General features: G+C 32.5%; 1 protein-coding gene across 1 annotated transcript in view; it reads right to left on the bottom strand.

Moving 5' to 3' along the window:
- LOC149786790 (adhesion G protein-coupled receptor L2-like) overlaps positions 1-25,944 on the bottom strand; it is an 84,213-nt gene that overhangs the window by 48,434 nt on the left and 9,835 nt on the right. Inside the window, exons 5-13 of the mRNA XM_089975980.1 lie at positions 24,772-24,996; positions 20,232-20,483; positions 18,160-18,254; positions 16,783-16,968; positions 14,299-14,485; positions 12,798-12,920; positions 10,131-10,206; positions 9,354-9,471; positions 5,196-5,242 (exon numbers count right to left, since the gene is read on the bottom strand). Of these exons, the coding sequence (XP_089832106.1) occupies positions 5,196-5,242; positions 9,354-9,471; positions 10,131-10,206; positions 12,798-12,920; positions 14,299-14,485; positions 16,783-16,968; positions 18,160-18,254; positions 20,232-20,483; positions 24,772-24,996 (1,309 nt within the window). The remainder of the gene's footprint in view (positions 1-5,195; positions 5,243-9,353; positions 9,472-10,130; positions 10,207-12,797; positions 12,921-14,298; positions 14,486-16,782; positions 16,969-18,159; positions 18,255-20,231; positions 20,484-24,771; positions 24,997-25,944) is intronic.

Genomic DNA, 25,944 nt, shown 5'->3' with positions numbered 1-25,944 from the left:
CAATACTATGAAAGAATAATCACAAAAGCACATTAGTGAAACAACCAGATAGAGAATAAAACATCAAAAAACATGATCATTCCATAAAAGCACTCTCATAATTGAAGAATCATTTATCAAATATGCAAATGAAAGAGGTATGAAACCTTGAGTTTAAGTTAAGTGTTTGCTGGTCATATATTTAATGCCATGAGAAAAAGTAACATGTGATAATGACACCATTATAATCAGTGTTGGTTGCAATGATGTAAGCAACGATTTTCATATTGACTAGATCTAAACCAATTTTTGTAACATCCTACACAATATATACATGGAAAATTCTAACTGATCACTTTCCTTAAGCAGTGCATGCCCACGAAATGACACCGACATTTGTGAGTTGAATAATTTAATTTAAAATCTATGTCAGGAGTGGATTCATAAAATGATAGATATTGAACATGGATTGGTGACCAAGTCTGAATTAGTTCTGGAACACTTATTGGCAAAAGGTAAAATCCATCTAAATAAGAAAGGTTTATCCCACTTTCTCAAGGCAGAAAATGATATTTTCCGAATACTTTAGGGCATCTATTTCGACTCTAAAAGACAAAGAAACCTTGGTCACCAACATAATTGGGATACATACTGTTTTAGCCACCATAAGAAATCATGGAGATCTTTATTCTGTTTTGAATGAGGTCATAAGATGCATTTATGCAGATAGACAAGCAAAATACCGTGTTATGACTGTCTAAAATATCGGAAAAAGGCAAAACACTGTGAAATGTTCCACTCAAATATCCACTATTATCAAAATGGCAAAGAAGATGGCCCATACGTTTAACAAAAACATTTTTCCAGAAACATCAAAATATCCTATAAGACCTAATAAGTGTAAAATGTCCTGTGGTGACAGAAACAAAAGTACATATACCCCACTGAGTGGTCATGCCCATGGAATGACCTCTGGTGCAATCCCATTAAGTGCTTCCATCAATGAAAGTGACCATAATCTGTTAACTGCTACTGAGATAACTGTTGAATGTACTAATGTTTCAAGAGTCATTGAAACATCTGAAGGCACAGTTGATAGTCATGATTTTGGACACTGACGTATAAAGACAATTTAGAGGAATATGATTCATACATTAATATTGAAAATGTTTATTCAGATATTCCATATCATTCATCTTAGTTTCTTTCAAAATCAAGGCTTAAGTAAAAATGTCTTAAAATTTGCCACCTGAAAATCCAATATCTTTTTCCAAATATAGGTGAAATCAAAATCATTTCTTTCAGTGAATAATTCGGTAATTGATAGTATTGCGTTGTTTGAAACCTTCTTACATGAACATATTCATGAACTTAAAATTCCTAACCACAGTTTTAAAAGGAAAGACTGTCTTTTCCAAAAAGGTGTTGTACTTCTCGTTCACATTGAGAATGGCATTTCTTTCAAGGGTAGATATGATCTTGAGGAAATTGATATGTAAATAAGTTGGCTATATATTAAATATAATGTCCCAAAACTATTTGTATTGGTCTGTACAACTAAATAAAACACCGAACACTGACAATACTTAGTATATATTTTTCAAAATAAACGTGAAACAATGAAATCTGATTAGTGGGTGACTTCAATTAAAATTTGCTTCATGACTTCAATTAAAGCTGGATTAAAACCATGAATTCCCTGAATTATGAACAGCTAGTTCACATACCCACTTGGATAACAGAGGAATCTGATACTGTTACACTAATTGATCACCTCTATGAGAATGTCATAGAAGCGGCAATTCCCCAATATTCCATAAGTGATCATTATCCTATGTGCTGTACATGAAAATTAAGTCAAAAAGTAAAACTTATCATCAAAAATATATAAAGTATCGAATAATGAAAAGATTCAATTCACAATTATTCCTTCAAGAACTGAAAGATATCCCTTGGTCAGTAATTAAATCCTTTGATGACCCATTTGCACATATTAATTTTAAGTGAGTCAAACAACAAAATCAAACAAATTGTATTAAAGGTGATATACTGTTATTAAGACAAGGGAACGATTTCATAAAGAAAATGATACTGAAAATTACATATTATGGAGAAATAGAGTAAAGAAAATAATTAAAAAAAGTCAAGATAAACGTATTATTCCAATGAAATATGAGATAGTATTACAAATAAGAATCCATGAAAACTCTGGAAAACCATCAATGATTTGAGAGGCAAATCTGTCAAACTACCATTTACATGTATGTGTGACGAAATTGGTGAAATTCAGCAAGAACCTCTTGAAATTGCAAATTTACTCAATGATTATTTTGTGAGTATAAATAAAAAACATGGGGATCTCACAGCTCATAAAAAAGTATCCACCAGTGTGTATTCAATGAGCACATTTCTTCAAAACTTAACAAGGAAGAGTGCTTTAAAATACCTGAAATAAGTTTTTGAAATCATTTTCAATGTAATAGATCAACTTGATGTCAGAAAAGCTACAGGTCTAGATAATAGAAATGCTAAATTCCTAACACTTTTGATGAATTAAGAAACTACCTGGAATCCTTTAATTTACTACAGTCAAGACAATCAGGCTTCCGTGAAGGACATTCATGCCAAAATACAGTATCTATAATGATGGATGATTGGAGATCAAGGTAACCTACTAGGCACGGTGTTTTTTGTAATTCACAAAGTCCTCCTGGAAAAACTAAGCATATATCAAGTTATCCATGAAAGCTTAACTTGGTTTCGAACCTGTCTTGAAGGCAGACAACAACACGTTTCTGTTTTTAAAATTTCAGATAAAAAACTGATAAAATCAGGTGTTCCACAAGTATCAGGTTTAATACCCTTTACTCTTTTTGCTGTACATTAACGATTTTCCATATCACATTGAACTATCCACCACCAACATGTTTGCCGATGATACAACATTATATAACACTGGATCAACAGACCATGAGGTTAGCACTAAATTAAATAAAGATTTAGTAAAAATAAATAACTGGTGTGAACAAAATGGTATGAAGATAAATGCAGCCAAATCAAAAGCCATGATCATAGATAGTTAAGCAAGAGTTAAAGCTGAGAAAAATTGTTTGTTTCAAAGTAATGATAAAAACAAGTGTGAAGATGAAAAACTATTTGGCATTATGATAGACAATATTATATGCTGGAAAATGCAAGCTGAAAAGGTCATTAAAATGTTAACTCACTGATTTATCTCTTGAACATATTAAATTCTTATCTCCCTCAAGAACGGATAAATATATTTATAATGCATTTATCATGCCTGTTCTGTCTTGGGGAATAGTGGTACAGAAAAGGTTATTGAAATTTCAAAATAGAGCAGATGATTTAGATACACTATAAACAATTCTTTTGAAAACCCTTCACTGGCTTCCATTTCAGTAGAAGACTCATTTTCAAAAGGGTTACTAGTCTATAAATCTTTTTATGGTTTGGCTCCTGATTATCATAAATATAACTTTAAATTTGTTGAAAATGTACATATGTATGAATTAAGATCCATCTCAAACAAAAAGTTATATTAACTAAACCAAATTCAGAGCTTTATAAGATGAGTTTTCTTTAGCCAAACTATATAATTCCAAATGACCTTAGATAAAGTTAGCTGACTCATGCTAAGCTTTCAAAAAGTTTCTTAGTCAACATATGCATAAACAACTATTTATATGATTTTGTCAGTTAAGTACTACTACCCTTTACAGCATTGTTATCATGTACTCGGCTATAATGTTTTAAACGTTTGCCACTATTATTTGTTTGAATCCTGTATGTACTTATCCTTGAAAAACTGTGCATATTTTATTGTAGCAGCTATATCAATTCTTTAGTTTAAAATAGCATTTGTTGTCTAAATACACCAAATCATGTAAAAATTGTGCATTATATATCAGTACATTTTTACTAATGTCACTGTAGAAAGTCTCACGGAACATTGGTTAGTTGACAAAATTAGAATCTTCCTTAAATAAAGTCGATACAATATTATTATTATTATTATTATTATTATTATTATTATTATTATTATATGCAACAAAACTACAACCGTGTGGGATGCAAAATATGCTACTAAGCTATAACATACTTTGTATGTTATTAAGCTACATCCCCAGAGGATCTTGAATATGCTTTTAATTTATAATCGTGGGATACTGAATACGCTGCTAAACTACAAACATGAGTGCTGCTAAACATACTACGAAAACTATTGTTCTTCCAGATGTTGAATATGCTACTAAACTGCAACCTTTGAGGATATGGAAAATGTGACAAAACTTCAGCCCATGGGGATATGATATATACTACTAAACTTCAGCACATACGGATGTTTTATATACTATAAAGTATAACACAAGGGATGATGTTTATTATAATAAACTACAACCCAGGTGAACATTGAGTATGTTAACAAACTACACCCTAGGGGATGTTCAATATGCCACTAAACTAAAATCTTGGATGCTTTTGAATATGCTTCCGAAAATACAACCGAAAGTGATGCTGAATATGCTGCTAAGCTACTAAACCTGGAAAGGTAGAATATGATACAAATCTGCAACTCAGGTGGATGTTGAATTACTAAACTGCAAACCAGAGGGATGCTGAATAGTCTTTTGAACTCCAACCCAGTGGGACATTGAATAGACTATTAAACTTCAACCTAGCGGAATGCTGAATCGACTATTTACCCACAACTCAGTGGGACGTTGAATAGACTATTAACCTACAACCCAGTGGTACGTTGAGTAGACAATTAAACTAAAACCACGTATGTTCACATGTGCGTTAACGCTTCAATGAGGTCATCGTGAACATTTGATTCATATGAAACAAGTTATATCATGTATATCAAGATGGCGCAACCCAAAAGATGGGTTTAAATTCAGGGTCTTCCCCAAATCAAAAGGCAAAGTAGACATTGCATATATGCATACCAACAGTAATGTCATGGCACAAAAGGAAAATATAAGAGCTTTTCTCACCTGTTTGTCTGAATCCTGTTTTAACATCAAATTATTTTTAAAAATTTGATATGGTTCTGCAAAGATAATTAGTTTTTTCTCATTACATGTCTCTTACTGATGAGATGTTTTATGTCAAACAATGCATTATTTTTCAAAGTTTAAAACACATATTTAGAGTTTGGCTTAATAACAATAAATAATTGAAATACTTACTCTGCACTGAACATCCAAAAGCTGCAAATTGGATTTGAATAATTTGCCTGGAATATAAAACAGGGTTGCTTACTTACTAACTATTATTATTGTAGAATGATACTTCATAAATGATTTTCACCAGATTAAACTTGCCTGTGTTTTACACAAATCAATCTGATTTGGGGCAACATTTGATTAACCTGTATGTCTTTCTCGTTCCTGTGAATCCAGATCAGTTTTGTTTTGACTTTTATTTGTTTAAGACAAAAATATGATCATAAATCTTAATTTCCATGATTTATCAAACAAGAAAGCCCCACCACTTTGCTTGATTTTTAGCACCTGATTTGGCTATATGATGCTGAAGATGTTGAGCTACATGCCTTTGCGAAAATGGGACCTCAGGTGGTTGTCCCTGTTTATTTGAGTCTTGGGTTGTACAACATTAGTTTGTGAGAAAGATTGTTGGTAGCTTACCGAGGGTACGTGTTCTTTCTCCCCGGTTCTTTATCCACCAGATCAAAAGCCTTTGCAATTATATCAATGTAGTAAGAAAATGGCAGAAGTTCCGAGGGGGAAAATTCTTTCGTATCTTTCTATCTCTCTTTCTCTAGTTGGATAGTGGTACATATAACAATTGTCCATTTCTTTATATGCCATTCTAAATTTTTGTACACATCATAACTTACCATAAAGAATGAAAGCTTGCTATCTGTTTGCTATAGTAACATAACGGCAGTTTAAAAGTGACTCGGAAGAAAACATTGCACATCCGTCATGACAAAAATTAAGTGTAACTTGATTCCAAAATCAAGTTCACATTACCAAGGACAAATCATGTTCACAAAGTACAAAATCTCCCAAAGGAGCCGATGCAACCCATTTCCCTTTGCTATTTACATATGACTGAGTCAACAAAAATACATCAAAACAAACTCAAAAAATATTTCATTTTATTTTCATTAACAAATTTATAGATTAGTAAATACGTAAAGACTGCTCTGTTTACAATTTTAAAAAAAATATTTAGAATTTAAATAGTAAGGATATAGCCCCTGGTATAGGGAAACAACATTCATTGTGGTAATGTTGTTACTTTACAAGTTTTTCATGTTGGATTTACAATTTTCTGGATTACATCAGAAATATTACCCTTACTGTCATGATAAGATGGCAAATGGATAATTAGCATTCGCTCTTTTAGAAGAGATTGTGCTAGGATTTTATGCAAACTAGGTGATTTCCCCCTTGTCACCAAAATAAGGTGAGAGTTAAAATGGATGGTAGGGGAAAACGTTCATAATTCAATAATTACCTAACACTGCAATATCCATCTCTCATTCTTCCTGCTCCACTCTGCTAGAGCTCTATTGAAATCAAAATCTTTTAAAATATGTCACCTCTAGTTTTGTAAGCATTATGTATGTTCACTGTTTTCCAAGCTTTAATCTGTTCTTAATCTGCGTATTAATATTTGTTCTGAAAACCCATTTTCATAGGCTACTTTCGTCAGATTAAAAACAAGTTTGGAAACTTTACTTTATGGTTACTATGTAATATTTTCCACAGCTCGCAGATCTGCTGGATACATCTGCTCTAGAATAAGATTTTTCACTAATATAAGCTCTGCAAAAATTTCATTTTCTTCAATCATAATGCAGCATTTCTTATCTGTTCAATAATAGTGCATTAGAGTTTCTTGTCCATCAATATGATAGTTGGTTTTTCAGACGGAGCTATTTTGATCAAATAAATATCTTTACTTCTTCATGTTTAGATTCTGAGCATTCAGTTCGTCTTAACTTTTATAGGGATAAGTATTTTTGCAGCAGAGGAAGATCCTGCAGGACTAAGTTATTTGAGACAGGAAATGAATATTGAACTCTACCTCTAAATTGTCTGTATTGTAATTAGGTTTATTGTTCTCTATTTTCTACCTTTAATTTCAAAACGGTGCTCAAAGAGGGAAGGGAGAGGGGAGATCAGCACGCTTTTTATTTTTGCACATCCTGTTCATACATTTATATTTTAAACCATTCTTGGGCTCACAATCACTCACTTGTATCTCAATGAAAACTTTCCCAGTGCTAATAATCTGATATACTTCAAACTTTGCAAATCATTGTGATCATCACAATCATCAGCCAGTATATAAAAGCAAAGTCATCATCTAGTGATGAAACATACCGGTAATCAACCATTTTCGTATACATGAATTTAACCTATCTGTTGGAGTTCTCATAAATCGATGCTTTCCAAGGCAAGTTATGATATGTACAAATATTGTGAATCTCATTGAGAATTATAGACTATCTTGTGCTAAAATTGTCATTAAACCCATGCAATCACAAACCACAAATCTTTCCCAAGTAAAGATCAAGGCAGCCAATCTTGGGTATTGAACCAGCAACTCTCCAATGTTATGCCATCTGAGCTACTTAGACTCCCTTCAAACTTTACTTCAAGTGATCGCAATGCTTCTTTGTTAATCAAACACTATTAATAATGTCAACTGAAATCAGTCCACTATATCTTAGGTTACAAATCAGAAATGAAACGAAATCGTGTAAAGTCAGTTCTTAGACGCGTTAACCTTGATATTCCGACTACAGACTCAACAGTCAAAAATAATACTTCCCTCTTTGAAGAGAAACTTCTGTATTATACTTTGCACTTGAATTCGTGGACAAGAACATAATTAATTTTGCAAACACATGAAATTATCACATTTAACTTTATTAACAGTGATTGTGACCTCTCTGCTACTGAACCCAAAAATAATATATACTTTTATCAGGTGGATCATGAACAGTTAATTTCAGTCAAATATGTTCGCTAGAAATTAAAGTAATATCAGGAAAGGAGGAGAAAGGGCCACATGTGTATTTATGAACAGTGTCCCTGACCTTCAATGTACCGAAACCTAAATCTATAGAATTGTTGCCATAATTAAGTTTAAAAAAAAACAAAAATTTCAATGAAATCTGTCCCCTAGAATGTTCTTCAACATAACGGAAGGAAAGGAATGTACGCATCTTTGTATTGTAGTTGATTTAGTTGAGTGTTGTGTGTTTAATGCCATTTGTCTGCATATAATAGGCTCTTCATGAAGACCAGTTTATCTGGGAACGAAAAAACCCAGGAAAACCCAAGAAACAACTACAGACCGATGTGAAACTACTGGCAAACCTTCTTACATACCAACATTGGCAAAGTCCAAAAACTTGAATACACATTTAACAGAGATACGGTGGCAGTGATCGGTGAAGGCAAGTGTTTTAGGCCACGCAGGCATCTGTTGCCCCTTATGTTAAGTTACATAAACCTTAAGCATCAAGAAAATGACCTGACAAAATCAATAGGAATTTACAATGGGTGATAAAAGATACAAAGTGGCACAATTTTAGTGAAATATGTGCACTAGAATCTGTATTACTGTGTGGAAATCAAAACTAATGGATACAATGCTGCCTGCCTCTACAAATAGCAGAAGATAATACCATCCTACCACAACAATTACTAGTCAAAACAAATATTTACGCTTCTTCAAATTGTAATTCACTAACTTCAGTTAAGTTAAATATAAATTAGACATGACAAATTTAAAAGGAATCTGTGCTCTAGAATGCACTTGAAAATATGGAGATGAAAGAAAATAGCTAAATCTTCAATATTTGAGTTGAATGTTATGTGTTTAACACAATTTTCAGCGCCTAATAGGCTATTCATGGTGGTCAGTTTATCTGGTGATGAAACAACCCAGGAAAATGCTGGATACAACTAACCCACGAGAGACTATTGGCAAACCTTCAAAAATACCCACATTAGCAAATTCCAAGACATTATAACACATATACAGAGGTATGATGGCAGTGATCGGTGAAAGCTTTAGGCCACTCAGCCACCTGATGCCCCTTACGTTTCAGTAACATATACCTTAAACAACAAGCTAATGCCCTGCAAAATCAATGGGAATCGTGGTTGACAAATGATACAAAGTGACAAATATAACTGCAATTTGTGCAGTAGACCTTTTATTACTGTGTGGGCATCTAAATTAATTGGATGCAAGGCTACCCACCTTTACAAATAGTATAAACATAATAATACCACCCTACCACAACAATTACAGGCAAAAGCAACCATTTATGCTGCTTCAAGTTGTAATTTACTTACTGAAAAATGTTTAAATGTCAGGATAAGGGGAGGAGATAGCGAAAGAGGTTTAGGATTAAGTTGCAGGGATAGCACAGCTGAATTTATATCCAGGTCAGCTGCAGTCTCTGTCATGGACCTGTAACGAGAAAAAATTCATCAATCATCACAATGATTATATAAACTGATTTTGAAAGACATATCTAATTTTTTAAGCTAATGACTTTCATTAAAAACAGCATTTCAACCAATGTTGGTTTTAATGACTAGCCATAATTAGTTACCTATATTGTCCAATTAAAGGCATCAAACTGATGGATAAATGAAGTTAGTGAAATAAAAGTATACATAGACTGCAATGATTTATTTTGTTTTATACAATTTTAATTATTATATAACGTTATGGATATACATAGCAACATATATTTATAAGCCTTGAATAATCTATTCGTTTCAATGTCGTTAAAAATATTAAATGACGAAAAGTAATCCTGCAAATATATTCATGAGATATAATACCCATATCAAAATTAATATTATACCATATATAATTTCTTTTGAGTCAAGTCAAATTGCAAACTGCAAGGAAAGAGATCTGCTATCATATATTGCATTGTAAGATCTAGGTATATGCAGTTTGTCTGGCAAAAACAGTAGAACATACAACATAACTGCTGATCTGCTAGACCATTTTTTGACATCAAATAAAGGTCTATGTCTTCGTCAGCATTTATGTTTTGTATTCTTTCTAGGAGTTTAACAATTTGTGATGCTTTATCATTTTGTATTAGTACTTACCCTTTATCAAACACATTCTTCTGTATTATCCCCGAAACGTTGTTGAAATAAGCACCGATATAAAAGGCATAATTCCCTAATCAAAGGAACAATAAAGCAGTTAAAGAGAAGGACATTTTAAAAATGTGTTACACAGGTATATTAACTCATTCGTGAATGATGTCATCAGTAAGCAGCTTTCTGCCTCAACTAGTATGGTTATCAGGACATACTGTTTGACACAGAGAGATCGTTTGCTGAAGTTTTAGTGGAATATGTTAATATATGCATGATATGGTATCAAATGGAGAAACTTGGTGAAATCTCTATGTTTTTTTTAATTCATGTTTTATGAGAATCATCTCTCTTGAAGTGAGCAAAAACACAGCATTTATTTTAATAATGTAACTGCTGCTAGTCATGACTTTTGCTAAGTACAGTTAAGCATTTGAATTTTGTTTGTAACTACTATTGGAACAGTATAAGAAGCTGACTGTCCCCTTCACATCATGTTCTTATTTGCTTGATGGAATTTCCAGACCATGCAAGACCGTGAATATGCTGGCAGTTTACACGAACTGACCAACTTCACTGAATTTATAACCTGCATCTGCATCAAAACCATAAAAACTGCATATCTAGTTCACTGTTCAATTCAAGGTAAAACAAAAGATTGACAGGTGTGGGTGACCTTACCCTTGAGGACAAACCATCAAGTGTGCAATTCAACACATTGTCTAGTCATACCGTATCAATACATGAAGAACATCCATTTATCTTAGGCATCAGCTGGACAGCAGATAGGCAAATGTAATGACAACTAAACCACTGATCAGTTATCTTGACTTGGATTTAAAGACACACAATGTAATATTATATGACACACATTCTGTCTATTATATATATATATATATATATATATATATATATATATATATATATATATATATATATATATATATATATATATATATATATATATATATATATATATATATATTACCATGATATTGCCCTTGCATAGCAAATTACACCGCCTTATTTCAAACACTTATGAAATTTGTGAATGGAAACAAGAGTATAAAATATATAAGTATGACCTTGAATATGAATAACGAATCCCCACTATTGTACACGATACAACTTTTGATGATGATGAACAATTATACCATCTTTCATGGCTTAATATCAAAATGATTTTAAGTTATAGCGTAGAATCGAAAGTGGAATGAAATTTATAAAACAATTAGCTAGTGTGACCATGACTTTGAAAATATAACTTCCAATTTATATGCAACACACTAGCTAGTGTGTCAATATAACAGGTGTTGTCCTTTAACCCAGTCGGATTTTATACCAGGTGTTATATCTTAATCCAGCTGGCTTTTATGTCAGATATTAACCCTTAAGCCAAATGGCTCTAAAGCCATAGTAGAAAGGACACTATGCGGAAAATGAAAGCTATTCAGTCATGACATTCACCATGAATACATGACCCCCAATGTGGTGCATAACACACCTTCCAGTAAAGATGTATCGATACAAAAATCGTCATCCATAATTCTCATAAGGTTTTAAAGTTATAGACCTGAAGGTAAGTGTGGCGAAAAATTATAATCCATGAGTTAGAGCTAAAAGATAACACAATCTAATGTGGTATGCAACAAACAGTGTAGTGATGATATGTAAGAATACCAAGCCTCATTCTTCAATCCCAGACAACTTTAATGTTATAAAACAGAAGGGACGGGGTGATTGAAATATATAATACTGACCCTTGACCCTTGACACTTGACCCTTGATCATAACAATATGATCTCCAATGTTCTATGTAATATATTCTAGTGATGATATACATGTATACCAGGATTCATCACTTAACCTCGAACATTTTTTAAGCTCTAGAAAAGAACAGAAAATTATGTTGGGAAACAGATTGTTGATTGGTGAAATTAAACTTGAACATAAAAAACTCATCTTCTATTGATACTTTATAATTAAAATAACCATCATCTATAAATCATAAATTTATTTAAAATTATTGAGTAGAAGGAACAATGTGAGGGAAATCAAAATATTGAGCCATGATATTGGCTCTGACGACATATCCTTCAGTGTGGTACATAAAACACTATCTAATGAGGATGCATAATTATTGTTTCATCCCTCAATGTAAATGACTTTACAGTTCCAAAGGAAAAGGAAATGTGTATGGCTACAAACACTGCCCTTGAAAATATGTCCCCAAATTGGTACTGTAATCATGTATAAGTATGCCAAGTTTCATCCCTTGATCATGAACCATATCAATGTTATAAAGGTATAGAGCAAAGGAAAAATGTGATGGAAAATGTAAACATAAGTCAGCCTTGACCCTTAAGAGACCCTAACATCATATGCAACATACATTCAGTGCTATATAAATATCACATTTCATACTGTAATATCATATGGCTATGACTTTATACAGTGTATAGGGAAGTGGGATGGATGAATGGAAGCACAAACATTGTTCTCTGTCATTTATACTAATGTCCTATTTTTCCATTTGTGAAAATATAAAGGACAACACTGGTTTCTACAATGTCATATAAATTCTGTTATGTGATCTAATTGTTTTCCCAGGAAAAAAAACTTAAATAAGTTCTCACTTCTAATAATTAATTTGATGCCTGAATGAAAGATTACCATTATTCAAAGCATCTTGAGAAAGGACGAATCCACTGCTTGAACCATTATTAAAATCTGATCCATTTGCAGTTATATTTGGAAAATGAATATCACTCACTGGCTTATATCCTATTTCCACATCTGAAATTGAAAACAGAATTTTATTTTCAATCACCAAAATTATATACAGAGTTTGAAAATAGAATTTAGGAGGTAACTTTATACTCTCTGGAAAATAGCTGTTATGCAATTTGGAAATTATGCTGTAAAATGTTTTCATTCACACAGTCCTTTAAATTTCCATACTTTTTTTCAGGTGTTAAAGCATTTCAGGCTAAAAATCTTTGGATTTGAAATCCAACACTCATGAATTCCCTATATACTCAATGCTTCCTGGTTGGTTGTCGCAATGAATCCTTTGGAAAATCACATATCTTCCATTTAGTCAGCACGATTTAGTTCATAATATACTGAAGTTCCATTACAAAGCATCCAAATAATGGAATTTGTTCATGTAACACATTTCTAATATATATGGTATCAAAGTAATCAGGAAGTGTATGTGCCGTATGATTGCAACTAGAGCTTGCTCCCTCAATAATTACAAACCTAGCCCATATAGGAAAATCACGAGCCCCACGGCTGACGTTGCCACCATTGTTCAAAGACATTTTATTCCTTTCAAATTGTAACACTTGTTTCATCTTATAGTTACTATCAAACGTGCACAAGTTTTCATCCTCATTTTTATCTTCTTACAAGACTTGATAGAACATTCCATGAAAAAAGTTTGAAACAGCAGAGAACCTTTAATGAAATAGTGCTTGTAATGTTTTGTTTCGTAATTTTAAAAGTTACAGAATACATTATGTTAACATCTCCATCCGAAACATGTGAAGTATGATCATCTGCTTTTCTTGGACCAGAACTCATATGAGCATATGGATTTATACAGAGACCTTTGGACACTATTTACAACTTTTGGCTTTTTCTAATACACTAATAACAATACAGACATCAAAGATGAATTTGATTATGGTGTTATACACAAATTGTAAGAAAGAAATGAGCAGTATTTGAAAGCTAAATTTGATTTGTTGCGTAATGAATAATACATATAAATTCTTACCATGAGCTTGATTCCCAAAACTTATGAAACAGTAAACACAAATATAAATTGATAAATAAGTCAAATTTTAGAAACTGAAACTAATTAGTCTCTATAAAACGTCTCCGATCAATACAATTTATATGGCATATACTACTGCATCTCAAGAGGGGGCATGTGCTGTAATAAGAATGACAAGTTACCATGGTTATATATGTCACCTATGAATTTGCTATGCAATGATTTGTTTTAATTCAAATTTTCAAAATAACAACATATAGATTAGCACAAACATGAAGCATCCATTACATTTGTTACAATCTGAGCTACTGTGCAAAGAAAACCCATTTACAGTGTATTTTATTTCTCATTCAAATATTCTTATTCAACAAAATATAAGAAAATTCTTACATAAATTCTTCTTGATAAATCTTTTCACATGTTCATCAGCTGAGTTGATTGATTTTGCTTTGATTCTGCTATACATCTCTACATACTGAAGTATTATTGATGCCCCTTCCTTGTCCTCATTAATTAGCGCTTGCCAAGAAGGGCTGTTTTTCACATCTATTACGTTGCTAGCAATCTCGAGAAAATTCTTGCCACAAAAAAAATATAAGGAAAGTTACTATTACTTAATATTACTATAAACTACTCATAAATCATGATACACTTCTTAAAAGTATTATGACAATTGGTCAGTGCATTAGTGATAAAGTTGAGCTATACAATTTTAGACTGGGCGAAAGAGCCTAAAGGTTAGGTTACAGACCAAGATCTGCGAGTGAATTGTAAGGTAATACAGATGTGGGTTAGTAGATTTTTTTGTTGATATGACTTCTTAAGGAGTAAATAAGGCAACGTTACATATAGAGCTTTTAATATAATAACTTATCACAAAGATGAAATAAAATAGTTTTTGAAAAGAACCGATGAATGGATTTGGCCTCAACAACATTCATTGAGACACAGTTATAAAAAAAAATGAAACATTATTACTAATATCTTTCTTTACAACTATTACTTTGATTACTTATATCTCCATGCAAAAGCTAAAGTTATATTGCAAAAGTTCGTTTTATGTTTGGACATTAATTATCTTCAAAAGAATAAAATTAATTGCAATTGATGTCATTTTTGCTCAATATATACAGAGTATAATTATCAGTAATAAACAGAGTCTTGATTGGACAGAGGTCATTGTTAAATTGTTATAAGAGCTGATCTTCAATTGTAAGATTGCACAGCTGTAGGTCATTATTCGGATATGCTCAAATGTAACACGAGAGTTAATCTCTACCTGACAGATTCTTTCATCAAGCTCCATCATTGTGCATTCTGTAGCAATGCCGTTTCAAAGGTTTTGTCGCTGTGTATTGCAAGGAAATGGAATTTTATATAATGGCTTCATAACTGTGAACGTCAAAGCAAAGGAAGTGTTGTAAGGCTTTATCACTGTGCATGCTGTAACAAATTGTAATTTTATGCAAAGGTGTCTTCATGGTGTATATCAAAGCAATGGCAATGTATGCAAAGGCTTCATCACTGTGTATATCAAAGCAATGGCATTTTATGCATAGGCATCATCACTGTGTATGTCAAGCAGATGGCATTTTATGCAAAGGTTTCATCACTGTGCTTATCAAAGCAATGACATTATATACAAAGGTTTCACCACTGTGCATATCAAAGCAATTGGATTTTATGCAAAATCTTCATCACTGTGTATTGCAAAGAAATGAAATTTTATACGAAGTCTTAGTCACTTAATCTTTATGCAAAGGTTTCATCACTGTGTATATCAAAGGAATGGCATTTTATGCGAAGGGTTCATCACTGTGTATAATAAAGCAATGGCATTTAATGCAAAGGTTTCAACACTGTGTGTATTAAAGCAATGACAATTTATTCAAAGTTTTCATCTCTGTGTATATCAAAGCAATGGCATTTTATGCAAATGCTTCATCGCTGTGTTTTTTAAAGCAATGGAATTTTATGCAAAGATTTCATCACTGTGTGTATTAAAGCAATGACATTTTGTGCAAAGGCTTCATCACTGTGTATATCAAAGCAATGGCATTTTATGCAAAGATTTCATCACTGTGTATATTAAAGCAATGGCATATTATGCAAATGATTCATCACTGTGTATGTCAAAGCAATGGCATTTTATGCAAATGCTTCATCGCTGTGTTTTTAAAGCAATGGAATGTTATGCAAAGATGTCATCACTGTGTGTATTAAAGCAATGACATTTTATGCAAAGGTTTCATCACTGTGTTTATCAAAGCAATGGCATTTTATGCAAAGATTTCACCACTGTGTATATTAAAGCAATGGCATATTATGCAAATGTTTCATCACTGTGCATGTCAAAGCAATGACTTTTTATACAGTGGCTTCATCACTGTGCATGTCAAATCAACCACAATTTATTCAAAGGCTTCATCACTGTGTATGTCAAAGCAATGACATTATATTCAAAGGCTTCATCACTGTGTATGTCAAAGCAATGGAATTTTATGCAAAGGTTTCATCACTGTGTATATCAAAGCAATGCCATTTTATACAAAGGCTTCATCACTGTGTATATCAAAACAATGGAATTTTATGCAAAGGCTTCATAACAATTGTCTATATTAAAGCAATGTCATTTTATTTGTATATCAAAGCTACGGAAATGTATGCAAACGTTTCCTGACTGTGCGTGTTATAGCAATTAAATTTTATGCGAAAGCTATGAGATAACACCTCTGCAAACCACATCAATTGCATACTTGGTCTTGCCTAAGCTTTGAGTCAAAAAATTTCATTCATAAGAAATATTTTAGAAAAATTTAAGATATTGAAATTAATCGTAAGTTAATGGAAATATGTATATATTGGCAACAGTACCTCTACATCACTATCAGTGATGTTTTTGGTGTTATTAGAAATCTGTATAATTTTATCCATAATACTGCTGAGTACTTGAACCTCTGCTTTCTGCAGTACCAAAGTATTTGGGTTTGTGACTCTTGTTAGCTTTACCAGGCATTCTGATATTGAGTTTGGAGCCAGCCCATTTTTGATGTTATCAGTCTGAAACAATCAGATGTTTGTCATTTTTTATTATTACCAGGTGCAGTACATTTGTAATACAAATAATTTACAAAGCTCAGGAATCAACCATTTATATCAGTATCTCAATTAATATCAATTAGTTCAGGTAGGAATTCAGAGCTTTTAAAGACCTGGATGCTACCTACCTGCATACCTACCTAACTAACCATCTACCAACCTACTTACCTAACCATATATCTATTCATACATCTAGTCAACCAACTGTCATTACAATATATATCAATATTCAAATCAAGTCAACTTAATTTGAGTAGGAATTAAGAGTTTTTCAAGGCTTGTGTTCTACCTACCTACCTAATCATTTGTCTATCTTTTTGCACATCCAGTTATCTAATTATCCCTGTATCTTGGAAGCTCAGCTTCATTTCAATGTTCTCTTCTATAAACAAATATTTAGTTAGTTTCATCAAGTATTACTTATCCAGCAATGTCTTTTTTGCTAATTAGATTAGTCATATATATTTTTACGCCTGGCCTGTCCACCTAGTCATACTGGTGTCATCAGATCTATGAATTTTATTAAATTCAAAATGGATATTCTTACCCATTGCTAATTATCTCAATGTTATTTTGCATGCAGTTCTAGAAGTTTGTTATTAAATGCAATATGGATATTGATACTCAAGACAAGAGTTGAGGATTTGATACCCATGCAGGTCAGGCTGGTTGTTTGCCATGTGTGTCCTTGGGAAAAGCAATTAACTCTCATTGCCTTAGCATGACGCAACCAGAAAGTACATACAAAGCAATCAATATTCATATATATATACACCTTTTTTGCCTACACAAATATTGCAATGTGCCACTAATGCTATATACCTCTGTCTGCAAATTTAGCAAAGCATTGTTAACCATGCTCAATATCCGTGTTGTCTACTAAATTGGCATATGTGACAAATGACAAACATGTCACTGAAGAATGATGAATATAATTATATTCTTAATATACAAACTTAATTTAAAATGAAAGCATACTGTTAATAGCATTAAATTGGATTGCTGTGAAATTTATATACATTCCTTAATGAGGGAAACTACCAAGATGCTTGTACAGTGAACTACTGGAAAAAATAATAACAGTACACTGGTAAAATCATGCACCCCTGTAATATGGAGATAATAACATATGACTAGTTATTTTACTCATACCAGTGTCTGCAGATCTAGCAATGTCCTATTAACGCAGTTATCATAGGAGGCATCTCTCCAGACTCCACCTTGTGAACAGTATCGTACAGCTTCACCTAGAACATGCAGAAATAATGCTTTCAAAATATATTTCTCATATTCACACATACTTAAGAAAAGCATCAGAAGGGGCTCATGTACGTTATAAATCACAATATTGTAGCATCATTAGACTTGTGTGAAATTGTAATATCAATCTATTAATGAAATAAAGTCTTACTTAATAGTAATAATATATGTTTTACACATTACTTTTTTGTAATCTTAAAGAAAAAAGTAGCATCTAAAGCTTTAAATGACGGGTGCATCACAAAGGGCAACACTAACTACAATTTGCTTGACAGAACCTTAAACTTTTGAATTTGTACCAAATAAAGGAGAATGATCATTCAGAGGCCATACATATCCCAAATGATGACCTTCAATGCCGGAAGGCAACTTGAATTAAAATCTGATAATAATGGGTAAAGTACTACTGCAGAAATTCATAAAAATAGGCAAACAGTGGCCACATTTGTTTGATTGACAACAAGCCCATAAAATGCATGTATATGTCTGTCAGACAATTTACACACTGAAATGTATCATAATATATTGAATATATTGAATGGTTCCTGACCCTTGCGTAATACAGTGAGATTAAAATTGTTGTTAAATCGTCACTCCGTCGGTCAAAACTGGACCTGGAAGGATGAAATCTCTTAGAGGTAGATCTAGATATAAACCAATAAATCTGACCTCAAAAGATTTTCTGATTATGATGGTCATTATTGAAAGTTTGAGTTGATTTGGTCATTTGGCACAACTCGAGCATATGTGTATTTATCGTGTGATTTTCATACATTATGTAAAAAGATATTTATAATTACCCATTTTAGTGGATTTCACATTAAATTTACCTAACGAAGGATTAAACAAATCAAATTAAATGGCAGAACATACATAATGTGTCACGTCGCATGACCAAAACAACCACAACTTTATAAAGAGAGAATATTTGAAGGTTTTATCAGAGTGATTGCTGCATCTGTCGGAACACCCAGATGTAAATTCCAAATGGTGACAGGTGGCAGGGTTGCAGTTGTATTCCACATCGATTTACAAGTTGTCATTAACATATTTTTGCTTTGCATATTAAGGAAAGGTCCCTTTAAAATATTTTAATTTAGGAACCGCACAAATACAGCTAAGTGTATAAAATTCACATTGACACACTGATGTATTGCAGACAGACTAGTCTGTATCGTCTGTATATATAGCAAGATTGTATATGAAGGTGAGTTCAGACCTAAATTGTCCAACACTTTTATTTTGGTCCTGACTTGACCACGGCATGAATATGTGTATACAATTTACAGACGATTCTTCATAAGATTTGGAGGAGTAGCTTTAACAAACTTGTGCTGCTGGTCAAATGGACGAACGTTTATATTAATTTACAAGCAGAATAAACATTATTATAGATCTTGTTCTGTTACTTGCCCTTGCAAGTGAAGATCTGGGTCTGAGCTGTTCCTGGTTGAATGAAAGCAATTATTTTACAATTGCCATCCTCAACAAGACAGCACTGAGGGAGAACAGTTCCAGTGGGTAAAGATATTACAGATAATACATTTAGTACATCAAATGACATCATGTGATGGCATTTAATGTCAGAGCATGGCAAAACTACCCACATGAACAAATATAATGAAATATGCATGGTTGGAATAATACATATTTGCTTGTAAGTCGAGTTCAATACAAATTGCACAGACCAAGATTTGCCATCACTTAATGAGCCAGCATATCTGGATCTATGCAGTTTATTAAGACCAATCAATAGATCTACTGGAAAATTATGTGATGGCAGGTCAGGGTCTATGTTGTTTGATGGTGGATTGAATTTAAATATGAGTAGATATGGTATCCCTGACTTAAGGGAAAATATGTACTGTCTAAAAATAAATCCTTCTAGTTAGCTAAAGAGAACTCATGAACTTATATTGTAATGTATCGAAAAATGATTAACATGGCATTAAATTGAACAGTACCTAACATTCCTGTTGGGCATGACTTGTTATTGTAAGTGCCTTGCAATGTTCTTGACCATTCTGTTCCCCGTTTGTCAGTTTCGTTTTCACAGGTCTCACCTTTTTGTGACCCAAGTAATACTACATATATGATGGCTTGCCGCATATGTCCTGGTCCTGCAGCATTTTCCCCTCGACATTCATAACTAGTTGTATAACTTATATTTCCGCGTGTTAATATGTTTGTTGTAGTATCATCTAAGAATGTTTCCGCTGGAAAATTAAAAACATATAGACCGTACTAAATACATTTTAAGTAAAGATTTGTATGACTCTATTGAAATACAAGTTGGTAATAAAATTATTAAATTTATGACTTCAGCACACTAAGTAACAATAGTGTTCAGAAAAACATATTCCTGTATGATCCTGAGTTTTGTCTTACACACCCTTAACTGTCTGCACCATAAAGTCTAGTTACTGATTGTAAGAACAGACCCGAGAGTCAATTTTAGTAGAATATGTAAATTTGACTTTGTAGGCGTATAAATAAATATAACGTCGGGGATCTCAATAAAACTCTCTTGGGATAACACACTCCTGTATAATTGATGCAGGATCAGGCATATATCCCAATTGTTTTCCTAGAAAATATTGATAAAAGCGGCCCCAACTGGATGTACGTGATAAAAATTACAATTACAATTGGTTAATGAAACTCAGATATGTAACTCGTTTTATAATCAAAATCAGTGGTTAGTGCCCGATAATTTGTATCAGCATCATGAAATTAGCAGCTGTTAACATGAAGTCAAATATTTTCTTAAGAATTACTTACCAAAAATATCTCAGTGCACTGAAAATGTCAATACTGTACATGATAAAATAGCAGTAAATGTAAATGTTAGTAATGACTACTGGAGCAATACTTTAAGAAATACATACCAGTTAAATAAGTTTTGTCAAGTTACATTTCTATCTTAGCTCTATCGTTTATTTTAGTTTTACTTTAAGTGTGATATGCCCGCTTATATTCAAATGTGCAACGTGTGAATCTACCATTATAACTAGGTCTGCAGCATTTCTCTTGTAGCCTAATTAAGTGCAGACTGTGTTTTGCTCTCCAGCTTCCAGAAGCCTTTGTTGTGTGGTTAAATTCAGTTGAAAGCTTACCTGCTTTGTGTTATAATGTTACTTGTACCTTAAATTAAATAAAAGAGGCAAAAAAAGAAGACAATTCAAAAGGCTTGCAAATCATACCCACGTTTGCAGCGAGTGGGCACGATCATGTGTCAAGTCAATTTTTACTGAACAATCAAACCCTGTTATAAATATTTTTCTTCAAGTAGCATAATTAAAGTCTCTCAATTCATTCAGCATTTTACACATGCGATCAAAGATAACAACCGAAATAAGTGAAAAGAGTACTTAATAGATTTGTGTCACATATACAGTTGATCCTGGAGAATAATATTCATTATGGAGAATACAGTTCATTATGGAGAATACAGTACATTATTAAAGTTCATTATGGAGAATACAGTTAGTTATTACAATTCATTATGGAGAATACTATTCATTAAGGAGAATATAGTTTATTATGGAGAATACTATTCGTTATGGAGAATACAGTTTATTATTGGAGAATATAGTTATTTCTGGAGAATACAGTTCATTATTACAGTTCATTATGGAGAATACAGTTCATTATGGAGAATACAATTCATTATTGAGAATACAGTTTATTATGGAGAATACTATTCATTATGGAGAATACAGTTCATTATGGAGAATATAGTTTATTATGGAGAATACTATTCATTATGGAGAATACAGTTCATTATGGAGAATATAGATCATTCTGGAGAATACAGTTTATTATGGAGAATACAGTTTAATATTCAGAAGCAAGTTCCAAAGTTTGCAGGAAATTCGAAATCCCGATATTGGCACTGATAGTTTTTTCCAAGGATAAGCGAAATTACTTGCAATGAAATCATGGTATCAATACTATATTGTTCAATCTGAATAAAAATTAAATTTGATTTGTGACATTGATAGTTATTGTTTCACAAAATAAAAGTACTCTTGTTATGTTGTCAAATATATATAACACTCAACTATGTTCATCTTGAATATTTGATTACTTGATATTGTTTTGAAATGTAAACAAAATACAATTAATGTATATATATATATATATATATATATATATATATATATATATATATATATATATATATATATATATATATATAAGTCAGTAATTACTTCACTTAAATACATTTTAAGTGGATTACATAACCATGATACTTGTGTTTCACGTAAATTAGGTTGAGAATATTATACTCGTAATTCATGAATTTTGTTATATGATGCACATATAGAAATCTTGTCGATGCAAGAAGAAGACTTAGAAGAAGAATAAAAAGAATGAGAATGATATTCAGTGCAAGGTATTTGTTGAAATAATAATTTTAAAAGGTAAGCTGTGTGGAAAGGTCAGTTTTGAATTTTCCTATGGGTGGCCATTGTTTGAGTACTTTCCAAATTCAAATGCAACTTTAATACACATTGTAAAAGCAAGGTACCGATTCTGTTTTTCTTGTCCTATATAAACATCATTTCAAGGAATTTGTATTTTATCAGTCCAGATTAGCTAGTATTGGCCTTTTCGATTAATTAATATATATGTACATTGGCTAATTAATATATATGTACATTGGTTAATTAATATATATGTACATTGGTTAATTAATATATATGTACATTGGTTAATTAATATATATGTACATTGGTTAATTAATATATATGTACATTGGTTAATTAATATATATGTACATTGGTTAATTAATATATATGTACATTGGTTCCTCAGCATAAACACCATCAATATTACACTACCAATTATAAATAATGCACACAGTTTGAAAAATGATTAAAATGTGAACTCACATTAGTAAATGGTATGCTCGTGTTTAATGTACTATCAAGACAGAGTCGATTTAGAACATCCCTCAATATAATGCTCCCTCGCATATGTGTAATACGTATGGCTCTCATGTATAGCATTTTACAGAAGGAGAACTTTAGATGTTTTTCAGCTATGTGATCTATGATATATGAAATATACGTCAAATGCATGACAGACCAAAATACAAGACAGACAAAGTCATAAACAGTTAACAGAGAAATTTGCAGATATATAAATACCACTAAATGATACCCCCAGCTATGTGATGTATTGAAAAATCTGGCTATGAGTGTTGATGCTTGTATATAGAGTGGATTCTATGTAACGGATATACTCCCCCCTCCATCCCCACCCAACAAAATCCGCTACCAACTGAACTATACCCTTAATTTTACTTCTTGGTGTTTTTTCTTGTATTGGAGTTGTACGTCATTTTTCATATGATAATATTGTTATAAATGACATAAAAAACCCGTGGGGGGTAAAATGGCCATATTCAGACAGACAAGACCATTATTCGCCAATTTCCTTTAATGACTCAAGTTCAAATATGGCTGCCAAAATATGCACTGGAAACAACATATTCCAGAAGGCGGGTTAGAAAGTTTTTTCCAAGATCATAGCCAAACAGTAAAAAGAATACTGCACAATAATTCACAGGCTCATTGGGACCAATCATAATCATATAAAGTGATATGTAACACGTTGTGATATCAAACATATGATATGAAAACTGTCCCGACTATATGATAATTCCAACAAATTGTACGTGGTGACATGTAGATTCATATGGGACATATATTTATTTTGGAAATTTTTGCTGTTTTATATTATGTCTTAGATGTAGCGAATTCGTGATGGTTTGAAAACTGAAAGCAATACATTGCATATTGTGCATAGTCTTCACTACAATATGACACTCATTCAGTAAGTATTCAGTCCTTAAATTTCATGAACTACATGCATCCTTTATAATAGAGTGGTCCAACTATTGGCCCATTGGTCATTTTTGAGTCCCCTACTCATACAAAATGTCGGTCTTGTAATTATAGAACAATTATTATAATATATATCATTCATGGCCAATGAGCTTTCCATTTTTCTCCATATGACCCATGGTGCTGAAGATGTTGGACCAGCCTGCCTTAAAATATGTAGTTCATGTCATACGTACTATTCAGGAGTTTTGGTTGAATACATTAACTGCTGTAGGAGATATTTGACTAAACAAATTACGGTATCTTGGTATTGTCAAAAATAGTGAGATCTGTTGTCTGCTAATGTGGTCAAGACAGGAACTCTATCATATCAGATATAAAATTCAGGCATACAGTACAATAATAGTATCATCCCAAATTTTCAGGTAAATATAGAAACTGATGAAACTTATGTTTGACTCTCATAATTTAAACACAACACCAGTCTTGTAAAATATATTACTGACACTTTTTCAGAATTGATATCTACATTTTAGCATTCGGCGTCAAAATAATGGAGATACAAATAAATAGGTAGGTAGCAAGGTTGCTCAGAAGAAAGCAGACAAGAAAGGAAAAGATCCCATACCATGCAGATTGAATTATTAACCTGAAAGGTGGTTTGTTGAATTAATTTTGGTACCATTCCTGTACCAAACTATCTGAGTTATCCACACATCGTTTTCAACCTGACAAATAATGTTGACAGTGGAGCCGGCATCTACTGTCTGTGTCACTGGCTGTATAAATACCACTGGCTGACTCAATACAGAGACATTCTTTTTGATCATTGATGGTGGCAAGTTCTCGCCCATACCAACACATTCGTAAGCACCTTGTATAGGATAGAAAGGAAGCATAATTAAACTAGAGGGAAGGTGCACACATATGTACTTGTACCCCCCCCCCCCCGCATGATTTTATACTCGATGATGGAGAGGAGTCTCAAGTAACAAAAGCTCATAAAACTTCTCAAAATATGCATGCAATGTTTAGTCAACATATCTTCTGCTTATGACTATAGTATATACCATGTTTCACACCAATGCATTAAACAAATCCTCACAATATTGTCTCACACAACCTACAGCTACAGGACATAATGGGCAGTAACTCTAACAGAAAGTGCAAAATCAAGGTGATTTAACAAAATGCACATCTTCAAATGATGATGAAAACAGTAAAGACATTTAAAGTAGTTTACTGAAAACAATCAGACTAGAAGAGTTCACAAGAATGTCTCCTACACTATCATTATAAATTCGGCCACAAGTCAAATGTAATCCAATAAATATTGCAGGAGCACAGCGATTTGCTCTCATATGCACATCTTCAGATGATGAACATGTAATTTACAATCTCATGATGATCCACACTCATATTTGTTAAACTAGGTGCATAGAAAAGATTCTGCCATACAGCGCATTCCATTGCAACTGAAAAGGCCGATAGCTCTTTCAAAACTGCAGGAACAAAATGATTTGGACAACATGCATCAGCAGGTGATGGCCATACTATCTGCTAAATATCATGTAGATCAACTGATATCCAATAGGCTAGCTGCATTAAAAAATCTGATATACCTTACATTTAACTGCAATCAAATCTTACAATAATTGCATGAGCAAAGTGATTTGTTGCTATATGCACATTGATGTTATATCCATCATATTCACTAAGCATCCCATAGCAGTTTTGGGAAAATTGTACTAGCAAGGCAATGTGTCATCCCATGTGTTATGCTACCCGACAAAACAGTCAAAATTGTAGAAGCAGAGTTATT

The sequence above is a fragment of the Sinohyriopsis cumingii genome, chromosome 12 (genome assembly GCF_028554795.1).
Source record: "Sinohyriopsis cumingii isolate HCF-2022 chromosome 12, ASM2855479v2, whole genome shotgun sequence".
NCBI lineage: Eukaryota > Metazoa > Mollusca > Bivalvia > Unionida > Unionidae > Sinohyriopsis > Sinohyriopsis cumingii.
This window is presented reverse-complemented; position numbering and strand designations above follow the sequence as displayed.